At 43.8% G+C, this 17,680-nt stretch overlaps 1 protein-coding gene across 6 annotated transcripts in view; it reads right to left on the bottom strand.

Annotated features, from left to right (window-relative positions):
* Positions 1–17,680, bottom strand: part of SLC39A10 (solute carrier family 39 member 10) — a 59,354-nt gene that overhangs the window by 21,783 nt on the left and 19,891 nt on the right. For 4 of the 6 annotated variants that reach the window (XM_083468175.1, XM_083468179.1, XM_083468176.1 and 1 more), the window contains 3 exons: positions 8,768–9,796; positions 6,030–6,237; positions 2,407–2,439 (listed from right to left, as the gene is read on the bottom strand). In XM_083468175.1, coding sequence (XP_083324301.1) covers positions 2,407–2,439; positions 6,030–6,237; positions 8,768–9,787 — 1,261 coding nt within the window. In that variant the 5' untranslated portion in view covers positions 9,788–9,796. The remainder of the gene's footprint in view (positions 1–2,406; positions 2,440–6,029; positions 6,238–8,767; positions 9,797–17,680) is intronic. The other 2 variants (XM_083468178.1, XM_083468180.1) reach the window with 1 other exon arrangement.

Raw genomic sequence — 17,680 nt, 5'->3', positions numbered from 1 at the left:
GATGTCTTCTAAAAGTCTGGTAGTTATTTTTCTCTTTGACAGCTAGTGGAAGGGCATTCCACAGGGCGGGCGCCACTACGGAGAAGGCCCTCTGCCTGGTTCCCTGTAACTTGGCTTCTCACAGTGAGGAAACCACCAGAAGGCCCTCGGCGCTGGACCTCAGTATCTGGGCAGAACGATGGGTTAGATGGCCATCTGTCATGGATGCTTTAACTGAGATTCCTGTATTGCAGGGGGTTGGATTAGATGACCCTTGGGGTCCCTCCCAACTCTACAATTCTATGATTCTGTATGACAGATCATTTTGCAAATGCTTGAAACTCACAAGTGGCAAAATAGATCGCTTCCAGACATCTCCTCAGGACTGCAACATACTGGAGTAATTTTTATTTGGGCTCTCAACAAAACAAAAAACACCAAAATGTCTGCCGCTAATTTTGCAAAATTAGGTCACTTAAAGCATGGACGGTCTTCAAGATTACTTATTCATCGGTTCCCTCCCTCATTATCTAGGCAGAAAATCCCTCTTTTAAAATGAAGCGCTCATCTGTGGAAACTTTCTAATTAACTGGGTTCTAAGGCGTATGCACGATGACAGGGGTTTCTTTTGGTGTGTCTGGGGTGGTGGTGGGGAGATTGGTTTACACACAGTTTCAACATTTTAATTGGCAGAAAATGCTTAGCAGTCTTTTCAGAAACTCTCCTGGCAATTAAACGAGGGTCAACTCTGGCTAAAACACGTCTACCCTGAGAAACAAATGACTTGCTACCATATCCAGCGTATACGGTATTTGCCGAATCTTTGAACAAAGTTAATGAGATAGTAGCTGTGCCACTAAAGGAGAGTTATACACAACAAGTTAACCTTTCTTAATGATGCCACAGCCATTAAAATTAATTACCGGCAGCGCATTGTTTCTGACAATTATTAACATACATCAGAACATAGTTGTGCTTTATTTCTAAGCGAATAAGTGCAAAATGCCTAATCAATAGCCACCATTAACAAGAGCATTCTTTTCAAAATAAGGGCAATTCCTTTCAAGTGATTCTAAGATTACAGCAATTGCACTAGGCTCCAGAAACAGAATGTAGTTGGCAGTTCTGCTATGTATAATGGTGCACAGAGGCTTGAAAATAAAATGCTTGTATCTTTAAAAAATTCAAAGGATGTGCCACAGTGGTCTACCTGCCAACCTTCAAGCATTCTTCATGCATGGAGATGGGATTCTATCAGGAAATCTTTCCCTGTTCACACTTTTTACTTCCACCTTTCCGAGTCACTGGAAAATGCCAGTCTTGTCCCTGTGTACACGGATGGGCATGCAAAGCCCCCAAATTCTGCCTAGAGGTATACCTGGTCGACACGGCCATACTTGACTGGAGGGATCCACCATCCAGTGGCGTAGCGTGGGGGGTGCAGGGGGGGCCGGCCGCACCGGGCGCAACATCTGGGGGTTAGGGTTAGGGGGCGCAAATCCACGGGTTAGGGGGCGCAAATTACTTGCCATGCCCCGGGTGCTGACAACCCACGCTACGCCACTGCCACCATCCATGTCAACCCACCCTCGATTCCAGTGTTAAAAAGCAGGGGACGATTCCACTGTGAAAATGGCAGCTATTGCCCATCATTATCCTTGCTTTTGCAAGGTTTCAGATTACTGTGGGATAGCTCAGTTGGTAGAGCATGAGACCCTTCATCTCAGGGCCACGGGTTCGAGCCTCAGGTTGGGTGCATTGCAGGGGGTTGGACTAGATCAGGGTTTCCCAAACTTGGGTCTCCAGCTGTTTTTGGACTACAGTTCCCATCATTCCTGACCACTGGGTCCTGCTAGCTAGGGATGATGGGAGTTGTAGTCCAACAACAGCTGGAAACTCTGGACTAGATGATCCTTGTGGTCCCGTCCAACTCTACAATTCTATTTCAGAAGAGATTATCCACAGAGCAATCCTAGCCATCTCTACCTGAATTCAATGCGGTTTAATCCAGGTAAGTGGGGCTAGGGTAACATATTTGGCGAGCAAACCGCTGTGTTTGTTTATGCTCTGTATTTGTTTTCTCTCTCATATCTCCATCGCTACTCTTAATGAATCGTCCCGATTTAGGACTTGAGATCTGACTCTTTGACAACTCCCTTGTCTGCAGGCCAGACGGTGTTTTCATGCTACACCAGAGCTGGGAAACTTGATCCCTTCCAGATCTTGAAGGATTACAACTACCATTGTTCCTGACAGTTGGCCATGCTGGCTGTTGGGTCTGCTGGGAGTCCAATTTTTTTTTTAGAGGGCTGAATCTTCCCCAGACATGCGCTACACACTTTGCTCAAGAAGAGTAAGGGGGTGGGGGGCAGGGGGCAGAGGGAAACAGGTTCAAGTTACTCCACTCGGACATTAGCTGATACTAACCTGCCGCTCTTGAGACTTCCTCTTGCTCAGAAGCTAGGGCGAACGGAGAGGAGATGTTAAGTATGCAAGCTGCTGTGCTGTCTTTGCCTTCAAGCTATTCGGGCCTCTCTCTCCACAAACTGGCTCCACCCTATTCTAATTCAGCAGACTTGCTGATTTCAGAACACCAAGTTACTGCTTGAAAGAAGCCTGCAAAAGCTTGTATTCTAGTCCAATGGACTTAGGTTTGGTAAAAAAAAATTTTTAGAAAGCACTAAGAAGATCTCAATTATAGGGTACTACCCTGAGCTTATGAACCTATACGAAATGCATGTAGGAAAACAAAACATGCCAATTCTGGGCAACTTTAGGTGCTCTATTCTTAAAATGTTAGTCACGTTCAGGCATCTGTTTGAATTTTGGCATAGGGGCAGGAGTATCCATGCAATGTAACACCACCTGAGTGTGTTAGGGCCCACCTGACTTTCCCATGCTGAACAAGTTAGATCTGCAGGGTGCTTTTACTTGTGTTCACTTCAACGCCAGCAGAAACCTTCAGACAGTAAGTAACCCTGAAAAAGCAGGGTTCCCCCATCATGTGGAGCGTTCTATTTGCATTGAAGGTAACATCAACAAACAAAAAAACACCCTGTCAGAGCCGATGCCCATGAAGACAACAGGGGCCTGAGCTGCGTGGACAGCCCCTGCCCCCATCCCATTTAAGCATGACCGATTTAGGTGAACACCTGAACACAGCTATTGTGCATGGGTTCCTCGTCTGGAAGTCCTACTTATGGAATCATCACCCAGCTACAGGTAGCTACCCAGCTACAGTCTATGCTGGAGCAGAAAATTGTCACCCTGAAGAGGTCAATGCAAACAGCTGTGACTATGTCCAAAGACCTCCCTCAGCTAAAGAATTACTATTTTCTGAAGGCCGTTAGCTCACTTTGTTCTGTGGAGGGAAGCAAAAGCTGCCAACTCAGATAAACCTGAGTAATTGCCACAACTGAGAGCTGGTACCCACCAGGTCGGATCGTGCCCAAGGTATCTTTTGGGGGGAGATGCCTTTGATTAGTCGCTGATGGTATGTGAGGCGTTCTGATAGGGTCTCTCTTTTTCACTTATTGAAGAAGAACAGGACATTTTAATGCCACCATCATCAGAGAGATGTCTGAGGAGGGGATATATTGATTGAAAATGTGTTGTATTGTAACTATTGAATATATATATATATATATATATATATATATATATATATATATATGCAGGTTTTGGTGTTCTCGGGTGTCTTCCCGTGTAAAAGTTGGGGTGTCTAGGCGACGTTTCGACGAGGTCTCACTCGTCATCTTCAGGCTGGTGCTTTCGGCTTCTTGTTACTGGAACAGAGCGGGATCTCAGTGTTTGAGTTCCTATAAATACTGTAGAGGGGTGTGGTGTATTGCCTCAAAAGTTCTGGGCAGAGGGGAAGTTCCCAGGCTAGTGTTCTTTTCTTCTTTTGTTCCTTAATTACTTGAGGGATATCTTGAGTGATTTCTTGAGTGATATTCTGAGTACCACTTAGGTGGGTCATTAGGTGTGGATTAGTTGCTAAAGCCTTCGTGTCTTGACCTCTTGAATTTGTGAAGAGTTTTTCTGGGAAGATGGCTGTACTGCACTTAGTTGTGCTTTGGCTTGGCTTCGTGTATAGGGGCGAGCTGTGGTTTTGTGCCCTGTGCCAGCCAGATCTGTGTAGGGATTGCAGGGGGGTGCAGCATCCGGAGTTGCCACTATGGTTTGGTTACTGGATGGTGTCTGTAATTTATCTGTGGAGAGGGTCTGGGTTTGGGTCTGGTGTGGTTGATTGGTGGTGGCGTTCTGTGTGCCTCTGGATCTGGTGTCGGTTTTTGTGGGGAGGGCTAATTTCCAGATGTCTGGCAGGCGGGACGTGTCGTCACGCTTGTTCATGTTGTGAGGGTGTTTCTCTATCTCGATGGCTTCCATGATTATTCTCTTGTGGTGATGTTCCATGTTAAAGAGCAATTTGGAATCTGCAAAATTAATTTCGTGTCCTGTTTCTTTCATGTGTTGGAAAAGAGAGGAAGATTTTTCTTCTTTTTTGACGGCATTCTTGTGTTCTGCGATACGTGCATTTATTCGTCTGTTTGTTTGTCCAATGTACGTGGCTGGGCAGACTTTGCAGGGTATTTCATAGACCCCTTGGTTTTCCAACTGGATTTTATCTTTGGGGTTTCTGAGGATATTGGCTATTTTTTGGTTGGTGCAAAAGGCTGTTTTGATATTGTGTTTATGGAGGATTTTGCTAATTTTATCTGTAGTGCCCTTGAAAATCTACGAAAACATATATATATATATATATATATAATGTGATAATGTGTGTGTGTGTGTATCTCTATACCCACAAAATTGTTACTCTGTAATGTGCAGCACAGGCAGACCCACGCCATAAATTTGAAGCACATCCAACATGTTTAAAGCCCATTACAATCACCAAAGAATCCATGGAACTGTAGTTGGCCACCCCCTCAGAGAGCTACAGCTCCCAGCACCTTAACAAACTACAGTTCGCAGGATTCCCCGGGGGAAATCATGTGTTTCAAATGTGAGCCGAATGTGCTTTAAACATGCATTGTGGATCTGTATTTTAAAGGTGGCAACTGCCTCTCTGTGGGAAGCGATTGAAGCGTGGCGGGCTAATAGATCAGAGGATTTTGTCTGCACAAAACAAAACTGCCTTGCGATGGCGTGGAAGAAATCTTCCAATCTGGGTGGCAAAGACACAGCGGAACAAACAGCCGTCTGTCTGGAAGCAGATGCATCAGGGGACCCTTTTAAAATAGAAGAGTTTCATGTGCAATGGTCCTCGGACAAAGGATTTTTAAAAAAACAATACAGTGGTACCTCAGGTTAAGTACTTAATTTGTTCCGGAGGTCTGTACTTAACCTGAAACTGTTCTTAACATGAAGCACCACTTTAGCTAATGGGGCCTCCTGCTGCTGCTGCGCTGCCGGAGCACAATTTCTGTTCTCATCCTGAAGCAAAGTTCTTAACCTAAAGCACTATTTCTGGGTTAGCAGAGTCTTTAACCTGAAGCGTATGCAATCTGAAGTACCACTGTACTGTCTAATAGATGGCTGAAGGTGCATGGGCTGGTCGCCTGCAGCAGGGAATGCTCTGTGTGAACAAATGTCAACAAAAACTGCGAAGTCCTGGGGCGCACAGGATTCCGGCCTGAATCTATTATCACGAAGTACTGCAAACCTGAAGACTGTGCGGCCCAATAGGCTAGGATGCTATCCTTCTCTCAGGAAAGGTGTGTCTTTCCTCTACTCAAAGCAGAGAAGTTCAATGGATGCAAGAAATGGAGGCTTCAGCAGAAGCCCTGAAGTGGAGGAAACAGTAATTCTACGGAACTCATATGCCTGTTCAGAGACAGGTGTGAAAGAGGTGGCTTCTAGTATTTTAAATGGCCTGACTTGACCTTAGAGGAACAAAGCTGTCACAATGTGTGTTACTAACTAAAGGGTCTGCATCAGATCTTTACTTAACAACACGAAACATCATTAACAAGGCTGAAATAGTAAAGCAAAAATGCAAGTTCTCCCCATTTCTTTGACACGAATCTTATCACGAATCTCCTCACCCGATGCGCCAGTTTTCTCCATGTTCCCAAGCGATGCATTTCTTCCTTTATTCAAGTCTTCAATCACCAGATCTTCATAATGTTTAATACAAAGTCTCCTGTCAATCTGATACAGCAATGCTGGGCACAGGTATGTAAACAAGCTGGGGGAAATGGGAGAGGTGGGATGAAGGCCGTAATGCGCTAGCAGCTGAGTGAAGTTTAAACACTGCAAAAAAGGAAAGTCAGGAAGAAGGCAATTATTTACACTGGTCAGGATAGTTCCCATTTGGAAGCAAGGGGGTGGTACAAAACACAAAAGAGTTAAAGGAGAACACGCTCCAAAAAGGTGCAAAAGAAAATGGAGAATTTGGCACAATGGTAGGAGCGAGAAGGGGGAAAGCCGTATTAAGAAAGGCATACAGTTTATTGAAGAACATTAACAGTAGAGGAGCAAAGCAGACAGAGAGAAAAAAGAGCGCTGAGGGACCTCCCCATCAGCTCAGCTGACAAATAAGCAACTTTTTGTTCCTCCTCTTTTTAAACTCTTTCCGTTCTAGCTGGATCTGTACCTAAGAGCTAAATCCCGAGTTTGCTTTCTTCTCCTTCCTCCCAATCCCTCTTCCTTTTGGATTATGTGTGTAAAGGCTGACCACACACCATATACCGTATTTTTCGCTCTATAACACGCACCAGACCATAACACGCACGTAGTTTTTAGAGGAGGAAAACAAGGAAAAAAATATTCTAAACAAAATAGTGGATATATGATTTTTGTGGTTCATGCTGTGGCCACAGACATGTGATCTGACAGTGAGTTTGGAATAGCCCAATGCAAAAATCCTGAGGATCCATGTGGATCCATGCTTTGTAACCACGGAGGAGGGAAGGAAGGGGAACCATGGATCCTCTGCTCACGACTGCAGCAGATCCCCCTGCCACCTGCAGGCATTCGCTCCATAACACGCACAGACATTTCCCCTTACTTTCTAGGAGGAAAAAAGTGAGTGTTATGGTGCAAAAAATACGGTACTCAAAGCACATTTAAGCATCATTAGCTCTCCTGAAGAATCAGGGTTAACTGCAGTTTGCTAAGGGTTCTGGGAACTGCAGCTCTGTAGAGGGGGTAAAACTACAGTTCCCATAACCGTTTGGGAGAAGCCATGTACTTTAAATGCGTGGGGTGCACACAACCTTAAATTGTTGAGACCGAGGGCATAAACTGTATTACTATCATAGATATGGGAGCTGGAGAGTGGGGTAAATGTGCCAATTAATTAAATGAGTACCCATTACTTTATTTACTTGTGCCTGGTGTTTCTCAGTTAATCTGTTGAGAATTTTAAAGATTAAACCGGAAATTATGTGGACACAGCGTTTCTTGAAATCCTCCCAGAGGAGCAGGAACATAGTTTGGGTCTACCGAAGATGACATACTAATTATTACAGCTGGAAAAAGACACAGGAAAAACCTGGTCCGATGGTGGAAGAAAAGTTTCGGCACCCTGGGAATTTGAAGCCATGGGTTTTTAGCCTTCTGTATTTTATCTGGGTTGTTTTAATTAGTGTAAGCCACATTGCATCCCAGTTTGGGGAAAAGACGGAGAATATAAACAAATGATAATGGCAATAATGATGTCTTTACAAACCTGGTTTTCAAACCTGTGGATCATTGTAGCTGGACTGTGTTCACACACTAACAACACATCCTGTAGAATTCTATCGGTTATATCATATCTGCACCATCAGAATGAATTTCGGGAACCAAAATGCTTTTTCTGTGCAGTCCAAGTAGGAGCAGTGAGCAATGTTATAGTCAATTGCTTCAGCTTGTCTTCACTTACCCCACCCCACTGCCCTGCTCATGGTTGTGAAGAACACCCCTACGTTGTGAATGGTCCGTGTCACCATTAAGGGGGAAAGGCAGGAATAGGCCAATATATGTGTGGATTGTCCCTGGATCAAGTGACTTTTCTTCTCAAAGCTCTTAACCTAGGTTGTCATCTGAACTAGCCAGATGTTTTAACTGACAATCAATCCGTCAGTCCATCATTTGAAAAACAAGGCTTTAGAGCAGTGGTTCCCAACCTTTTTTTAGCCATGGCCCACCTAAGCATCTCTAAAATTCTGGTCCCCGTCCCCCCTGTGACATATTATTATTATTATTATTATTATTATTATTATTATTATTATTATTATTATTATTATTATTATTATAAAAGTGAATTCCTATTCATGAGGAAGAAACCTAAAAAGACCATTAACTTGGTCTAAACAAGCTTCCAAACTGCCCCCCTTAAAAATCAAATTGCCCTCCTTGTGGGGCATGTGCCCCACATTGGGAACCACGGCTTTAGAGCCATCTCACCCCAGAACGGTAACCAGACATTCCGTTTCAGCGACTGTAACCTTGGTTTAAGGAGCTAGTTGGTGCCTGGTTTATGTATATCTGAGCTTCTAACACTCAGCCATAGACATACAGTGGTACCTCCAGTTGCGAACGGGATCTGTTCCGGAGGTCCGGCTGGATCCCGAGGTTTCCGCAACCCGAGGATCACTGTTCTGCGCATGCACGCGGGGCAGTAGACCGCTTCTGCGCACGTGCAGAAACCTGGTCCGATACTTCTGGGTTTGCCACTTTCGTAATGTGACGTGACGTTTACGTAACCAGAGGGTTATGTAAGCTGAGGTGCTACTACACTAGTTCTTTTGCCTGAGTGCTCCTTTGCATCCCAGGCCTTCTCGGGCTTAACACTGACCTCTTCGTGGTGGTGCTCATCTCCATTATGGTCCTTGTGAGGGTGTGTTGAGAGGACGGCACGCTTCCTCATGCCAATCTGCCCCTCGTGCTTCCTGCCACGGCGATGCCCGTCTCCGCTGGCGGGATTCGGGTCTGGATGCCCGCGGGCCGGCGAACGCTCACGCTCGTGAGCGTGCGAGAGGGCCGTGTCTTGCGCGTGGCCGTTTTTGTGAACCCGGTTGTGTCCGTGCTGCTTGGCGGATTCGTGGCTGGGAGTAAAGCCCTGTGTCGCCTCCACCGAAGCTCCGCTTCTCTTCTTCCTTTCCTTCCGTGTCCTCCTGTTGTCTTTGTGCGACTTCTCGGGCTGCTCTTGAGTCATGTTGGTCTCCGTCGAAGGTTCGTGGCTGGGCCCCCTGTGGTCCTTGGCGCTGGTGGAATCGTTATGGGAGTGGCGAGTCCCGTTGCGGCCGAGGTGGTGGAGCCGGCGCTCGTGGTGCCTGTGGTCATTGTGGTCGTGAGTGTGTTTGCTGTCCGATTTTAAAGATGGCTCTGTTGCTTCTTTCTCGGGGTCGCATTTCCGCTTTCTTTTGGCAGGCCTTTCGTTCGTGGTCTGGTTCTCTGAGTGAGTATGGGAATGAGGAGGGTGGTGGTGGTGGGAATGGGAATGGGAATGCTTTCCTTCTTGTACTTCTATTGCATCTAAGTGAGAAACATGATTGTGGCCAATGTCCTCATGATTTATTTCCACTACTTTCACTTCTCCCAGGCCCAGGCTCGTCAGCAATTTCTCCAGGCCGAAAAACGAGAGCGTTCCGTTTTCGCCGTAGCGGTCAAAGAGTTTTTCAATGTAGTATTTCTGTTTCTCTTCAGCCTTCTCTGAGATCTGATAGTCATTGTGGTTGTGGCTATGCGGCTGTGAGGCTGCGGTTGTGACCTCGGCACTTTCGTCGTGTCCATCTTCGTGGCAATGGTGGCATTGATGAAAGACAAATGTTAGCAAGCAAATGAGGCAGAATTGTGTGTGCATGTGTACCTTCATTTCTGTTTCCTGAAAGAAAAGGAAAGAAAACACTTGGCTGTTAAATCTGACTCCAAAGTATTTCTGACAATAAATGACTTCAGAGTTGCATGGTTTCTGCAAGATCCCATACAAACCTTCAAAACTAAAACAAACAGCAATTACCTTTCTAAACCACCACCTATTCATTTGCAGTAGGCAAAACTTCTCAAGAAAGCTTTGCAATTAACTCTATGTTTGGAGTTTCTTAGAAGATTTTTACAAGGTGTAAGGTTGTTAAGGTATAAGCTTTTCTAGGCTAGCATCTATGTTGTCAAAGGTATCTGGAATCTAACCCATAAAAACTGGTATCACAAAAGAGTGTATTTTTCAGTATTTTAAGGTGTCACTGGACTTAATTGTTTCTTTGGCAAAACAGACTATTACAGCCAGTCCTAAAAAGTGAACTGGAAATGTACGTTCAAACTCTAAGCCATCAAAGCTATTTAACTATAGTAAAGCAATCAACATTTGAAGTCTCTTTATTGTACATTGGCTAGCCATCCATTTCTTTGATGTCACACACACCGGAGGTTCAAATAAAAACCCTCATTACAGGAGGAGAAAATCACAGCTCTCCTTTTATTTAATTAAAAGGTCTAAGGATCAAAGCAGTTTCGACTACAGTAGAAAGCAAAAGTGAGAGTGAGTCATAGCTTTTCTGCTAAATGCCCGTTCATGAGAACACTGCACAATTCTGAGCCCTGAAGTGGCATTATTATTTCAATACTCCAAAACTAAGATCCTTGCAAATTATACTTTCTCCCTCTCCCTCAATCTATCTCACACTCACAATGAAACACTCATAAACTGCATAGGTGTACATACTTACTACAGAAAACAGGCTTTCCCAATTAGCATTTTGAACAGAATGTTTTCAGAGGACCGCTTCTTCAAAACTCAAGACAGCAAAAGGCACATCGACAACTTACCTGCTCCCATTTTTATAAGCTCAGAATGACGTTCCACTAACCTCAGTGAGGTTTCCATGCTGCCAATATGTAAAAGCTGGAATTTGTTCAAGTGAAGACAGCATCATTTACGAAAAGGTTCAAAGGTTCAAGTTTTGTACATGGTGTTAAATAATGCCATTCTGGCAGACCCCAGGAACAAACAGCGAATTGTTTGGTTCCCCCCCAGTTACGTCTCTTTTGTTATCTTAGACATAAGAAGACAAAAAAAAAAAAATCCGTATCGAAGAATGGATGCAAAAATATATATTAACTTTTGGACGACCCTAGGAATTTAGCCACAAGGAAATTCCAAGGAGCTCATGAGGAACAGAGGAGGGTGTCAGCCATAATGCCACCCATCTACTGATTTATAAATGCAACTGTTCGTCTAAGAAGCTCCAAAAAATATGGTATCTTCACAACAATCTTGCGAGGTTGAATTAGCTGGAAAGCAGCAAGTGATACAGTGGAGATTTCAACCTCCAGCTTCTGCAGACAAACTGGCTGCTTTAAGCTCCAGTGTGCAACATGCTCATACGCGACATTATAAATTGTATTGGTCGATTTTGTTTGCTTTTATAGAAAAGCAACTGGTGCATTTATTACGACTCGCAACTTGCATGTGTTTAACTTGCGCCATCGCAACTGTATGCGCCTTGCAGCCGGCCTGCAGCAATTGCACAAATTAAATGTACGCAGGGTGGGGGAGAGCCTCAAAAACTCTTTGTGCGCCAGGTGTCCCTGCCATAGAAGGTCCCCGTAAGCCCTCAGACTTGTCAGGCTCTGCTGGGACATTTTAATGCATAATAGCTCTTGCCTTGTAAGGACTGGACTGGGTAACTGTTTAACCTCTCCACCCAGCTTCCATGAATGATGTGAATGGGCTATTTCTGAATATGGCATAAGACAAATATCATACTAGCATCACAACTTGGGCCTGCCTTGAGTGTACAGGATCAAATAACAGGGCTGGGTGGAAATCCTCCTTCTGAAGCACATTTCACTCAGAGACAAAGGAGTAGAAGATCACTGCAGGGGAAGGAGGAACATGTATCCCTTTTCTTGCCACTGCTGCCTTCCCTGCCTGTACTTCTCAGCTGGGTGCCCCATCCACTGTAACGCATGAAACGAAAAGGGAGAGGATATTGAGTCAATGGGTGAAAACAGAGAACACAAAAGGTGAATTCGCCATGGCATGTGAGTCCTCCACCCCGAGCCCAGAAGGAGTCCCAATTTGACCTGCGAGGCCTTTCCCCCCCAAGCCTCACTCATGCGCCCAGCACCTGAAATCATGTACTGTATGATGGCAGGTATGGGGAGGCCAAAGGCCAATCAAGAGCCTTGAAGTGTGCACCCGACTGTTCTTTGGTAAATGGGGTTTGCGTTCAGCACCTTTTAAAATTTGCCACCAAATGCCAAGTCCTGGTTCAGGAGCTCCTGAGAGCAGCCAACTCCTGCTGAAAGCGGGGTTTGCAGCTGGAACCACTTGTAGCAGAAAGTAAGTGCAGGCAATTTTGTGCAGGGGTTCCATTCCCAGTCCCCAGGCACATCGGTGGAGCATGAATAAGCAGGTTCTATCCCCATTCCTCCTTCTTCCAGGTCCAAAAGAACCTGCACAGTGACAATCAAGAGTGCAGTCTTATTTGTTTCCTTTAAAGCAGGGTGGACAAAAATAAATGATTTTTAATAACAACAATAATAATAAATCAGATTTTTAAAATTTTAATTGGATTTTTAAAATAAAATGCCTTTGGAGGAAAAATATTTCTAAAGGTAGTTTTCTATTTAAGTTACATTACAGTCCAAAGGCTGTCCATCAGGAAATAAGGATTTGTTTTTAAGTTTTTCATTTGTGCTAAAACTCAGTCTAAGTTTTTTTAAAAACAACAAAACGTTTAACCACATCAGTTAACAAACATGGATACATATGCTATAATGTTATTGTTTTAGTTAAATAAATTGTTTAAATTGTTATTAAGGAAATTATTATTTTTCTCCTTCCAATAAAGTACAGCAGAAAAGTTGTCCAAATATAAAGTTAACTTATTAAACCTCACAATAGTTTCGTAATTATCTGTCTATGCGTTTCTAATAGTATAAACAAATCAGTAATTTTTGATATAACTGTAAAAAACACTCTGAAAAATTATTTTTCCAAAAATGAAACCTTCATCTGGTTGTAAATGTTAAGATTATACCAGCAAGAATGAGCCTTTTTGAAGAAAAAAAAATCAAGTCTTACTGAGTAGTGATTTAAATCAATTTGATTTACATGAAATCCACCCTGCTTTAAAGTTAGGTCAACTGACATCATGGTGACATTAGGACAGTGTTTCTCAATCTTGGGCCTCCAGCTCTAGCGCCAGACTACAACTCCCATCATCCCTAATAATTGGTCCTAATAGCTAGGGATGGTGGGAGTCATAGTCCAACCACAGCTGTGGACTAGGGCTGGGCGATATATCATCCAAAACTGGTTTGAAGCCAAAATGAACGTTTTGCCAAAAATGTTGTTTTTGTTCCAAGCCTTGCAGATTGTGGACAGAGTGGAATGTTTTGGAAAGTGGCAGAAGGATATTTCTAAATTTGTCTGGCAGGGCAAAAAGCCCCGAATAAAGTTTAAAATACTAACTGATGCAAAGGAGAGAGGAGGGTTTGCCCTGCCAGACTTAAGGTTATACTATGAAGCTGCGGCCTTCTGCTGGATGAAAGATTGGATTTTGTTAGAAAACACTGATGTCCTGGATCTGGAAGGCTTCAACAATTCGCTAGGTTGGCATGCGTATTTGTGGTATGACAAGGCAAAAACACACGGAATGTTTAAAAACCATATTGTCAGAAAAGCAATATTTATGGTCTGGAAAAAATACAAAGACTTATTAGAAAGTAAAACCCCGAGGTGGATATCACCAATAGAGGCCAAGGCTCGGAAAAAACCTAATATGGAGGCCGGTTGGCCGAAATATTGGGAAATAATAGAAAACATTGGAGACAACTGGAGGTTGCAGAGCTTTGAAAAATTAAAGGGTAAAGTGCAAGATTGGATTCATTATGCCCAAATTAATGAGGTTTTTAAGCTAGATAAAAAAACAGGATTCCAGGTGGAAAAATCGAAACTTGAGACAGAATTGTTAGAACCAAAGACCAAGCTATTATCGAGAATGTATAACTTGCTGCTCAAATGGAACACTCAGGATGAGACAGTTAAATCAACCATGATAAAATGGGCTCAGGACATTGGTTATAACATCATGTCCGAGGACTGGGAAAGGTTATGGACCACCGGTATGAAGTTTACGGCATGTAATGCCTTGAAAGAAAACATTATGAAAATGGTATACAGGTGGTACATGACCCCAGTCAAGCTTGCTAAGATTTACCATTTGTCTGATAATAAATGTTGGAAATGTAAGGAGGCTGAAGGGACATTCTTTCATCTCTGGTGGACCTGCCCAAGAGTGAAGGCCTTCTGGGAAATGATTTATAATGAGTTAAAAAAGGTGTTTAAATACACCTTTCCTAAGAAACCGGAGGCATTCCTCCTGGGCATTGTCGGCCAGAAGGTGTTAAAGAAGGATAGAACTTTTTTCATGTATGCCACCACAGCAGCAAGGATTCTCATCGCCAAGTATTGGAAGACTCAAGATTTGCCCACACTCGAGGATTGGCAGACGCAACTGATGAACTACATGGAACTAGCTGAGATGACTGCCAGGATCCGAGATCTGGGAGAAGAAGCAATGGAAGAGGACTGGAAAAAATTTAAGGACTATTTGCAAAAGTATTATAAGTTATATGAACTTTGAGATGCCGTATGATTTGGAAGGTTAGCCCCAGCAATGAGAGTGGAATATATAAGAAATTGGATAATATTCATGAAAGAACCAAAGTTTAAATGTGTAAAAACAATAATATGCTATATTTCTAGAGTAATTGGATAATAAGGGATTTAAACTTAAATTGCAATTGAAAGTACAAAGAAACACATGAAACAAGGGTATAACTTGCTGATAACTTTTATTATTAAGAATGCATTGGGCGGGAGATGTGGGGAAGTCCGATAGAAATTTGAAAGAAGTTGTTGAAATGGTCTAGATTTTCTGTTTTCTCTTCTTTTCTATTTTTTATGTTCTTTCTTCTTTCTGTTCTATTTGTAATTGGAAAAAATGTAATAAAAATTATTATAAAAAAAAAAAAACTGGTTTGAAGCCCATATCCATGATATTGCTTTCATGATTTTTGACCTGGTAATATATTGTGAATCATGATGTGTGCAAAAATCACAATCTGGGAAAAATCATGAAGCCAGCTCATGCCTCTACAAAGCTCCATCCTTATTTCAGACATCAAGATGTTTAAAGGTAAAGGTACCCCTGATCGTTAGGTCCAGTTGTGACCAACTCTGGGGTTGCGGCGCTCATCTCGCTTTATTGGCCGTGGGAGCCGGCGTACAGCTTCCGGGTCATGTGGCCAGCATGACTAAGCCACTTCTGGTGAACCAGAGCAGCGTACGGAAATGCCGTTTACCTTCCCGCCACAGTGGTACCTATTTATCTACTTGTTGTGTTTTCCAGCTGCTAGGTTGGCAGGAGCTGGGACCGAGCAACGGGAGCTCACCCCGTCGCGGGGATTCGAGCCGCTGACCTTCTGATCGGCAAGCCCTAGGCTCTGTGGTTTAGACCACAGCGCCACCCACGTCCCTTATCAAGATGTTTAGCTGGTGATATATATCATTATGTTGAAAAACAGTTATCACCCAGTCCTACTGGGGACCCAGGTTTGAGAAATACTGCACTCACTGTTTGACAGGTAGGCAGCACAGCCCACCTGTCTAAGCGGCCCATGAGAGACGGGAAGGAACGAAGGATCCTGGTCCTACTATAGCATGGCCAAGATATGCAAGACTTCTGTTGAAATACAAAGCAGTAAATCTAAGCAAGTGGAACTTAAGGAGCCTGGCAGGTAGATTTCCACTAACTGTAGTAGTAGTAGTAGTAGTAATAATAATAATAATAATAATAATAATAATAATAATAATTTATTTATACCCGGCCCATCTGGCTGGGCTTCCCCAGCCACTCTGGGCGGCTTCCAAAAGAATATTAAAATACTATAATACATCAAACATTAAAAGCTTCCTGAAACAGGGCTGCCTTCAGATGTCTTCTAAAAGCCTGGTAGTTGTTGTTCTCTTTGACATCTGGTGGGAGGGCGTTCCACAGGGAGGGCGCCACTACCGAGAAGGCCCTCTGCCTGGTTCCCTGTAACTTGGCTTCTCGCAGTGAGGGAACTGCCAGAAGGCCCTCGGTGCTGGACCTCAGTGTCCGGGTAGAACGATGGGTGTGGAGACGCTCCTTCAGATATACTGGACCAAGGCCGTTTAGGGCTTTAAAGGTCAGCACCAACACTTTGAATTGTGCTCGGAAACGTACTGGGAGCCAATGTAGGTCTTTCAAGAGCACTTACAAGCACTCTGAAGAGAAGATCCAGTAAAGCCATTCAGTTATAGTGCCAGAGGCTTGTCTGCTTCACCCAGAGCTGCTACCCACGTCCCACACATCAATAAGTCCTCAGCAAAGCCTGAAAACATGAAGTGCCTGCCTCATCTGAATTGCTTTAAGCATTAGCAAGAATTCCCCTTGTTGAGATCGTACCCTTGACTCAAGTATGATCCTAATCCTTTCTGCTAGCTCATGATCGCTTTCATGTGACTATCACATACAGCCGAACTTAAGACCATGCTTGGAAATGTAGTCATGCATCCCTAATTTCACATTGTACCTTTTCTTCGGGGGACATTGTGCTTGTTACGCAAGTCCCGGTTACCACTTGATGCACCAAATTCACCTCTCGTTCAGCACCATTTCTGAGAACCGGTACCAAACATTTCAACAATCCCGTTGTCTAAAAAGCAATAGACTGTTTTTCAGTTCTCTGTTGCTGGGGGGGGGGGGGGAGATGCTGCGTTCTAGGTATGCAGAAGCAAGATGCAAGCAAACTTTCCGATTCTTCTTGATTTGTTCCTAGTTGAGTTGAGAGCCAGTGTGGTGTAGTGGTTAAGAGCGGTAGTCTCGTAATCTGGGGAACCGGGTTCGCGTCTCCGCTCCTCCACATGCAGCTGCTGGGTGACCTTGGGCTAGTCACACTTCTCTGAAGTCTCTCAGCCCCACTCACCTCACAGAGTGTTTGTTGTGGGGGAGGAAGGGTAAGGAGAATGCTAGCCACTTTGAGACTCCTTAAAGGGAGTGAAAGGCGGGATATAAAATCCAAACTCAACTCTTCTTCTTCAAAAAAAACCCCAACTGCACCAATTCAGAAGTGCCTATCTTAAGGCAGGTTTGGAGAGCATTGGTCTCTCCAGATGTTACTGACTTACAATTTCCTTCAGCCCCAGCAAAGGTTGTAGTTCAGTTCAAGCTGTCGTTCGGCAACATCTGGAGGGCCAAAGGTTCCCCACACCTGTCTTACAGAAGTAACATCTGGATTTCCCTGCTCAAACATACACTCCTCTCCTATTCCTATATAGCGCAAACCTGCTTCTGATACTCTCCTCACAGTTTTCTTTCTTTCTTTTTTAAGCTTGCAATAGGGAATATTCACACATTACATTTTTGTTTGCTGTACACCTTAGGTTGTTTTTTTTTAAGCCATCCCATCTGGAATTTTTAGAACACTTGGAAACAGCAAGGCCAAAGGGCAGCCACTCTCTGAAGACTGGAGAAGGTTGTTGTTGTTTTTTACAATCTTCAGAGGAGGACCAGACCATATGAAAAACGAATGTAAGATTTTAGCAGGAGTTATTTTGTACTCAGGGTGTGATGGCAGTACCCGTGGGGGTAGGAGACAGAAAGATTCTACAGTATACCAAACTTATCCAAGAAAGTGACTTACTTAAAATGTTATAGAAAATGGTATTGCTCTC

This window comes from Podarcis liolepis, assembly GCF_965112155.1.
Source record: "Podarcis liolepis genome assembly, chromosome: 1".
In the NCBI taxonomy this organism is placed as follows: domain Eukaryota; kingdom Metazoa; phylum Chordata; class Lepidosauria; order Squamata; family Lacertidae; genus Podarcis; species Podarcis liolepis.
Note: the sequence above shows the minus strand (reverse complement) of the source record. Positions and strands in the feature narration are given on the sequence as shown.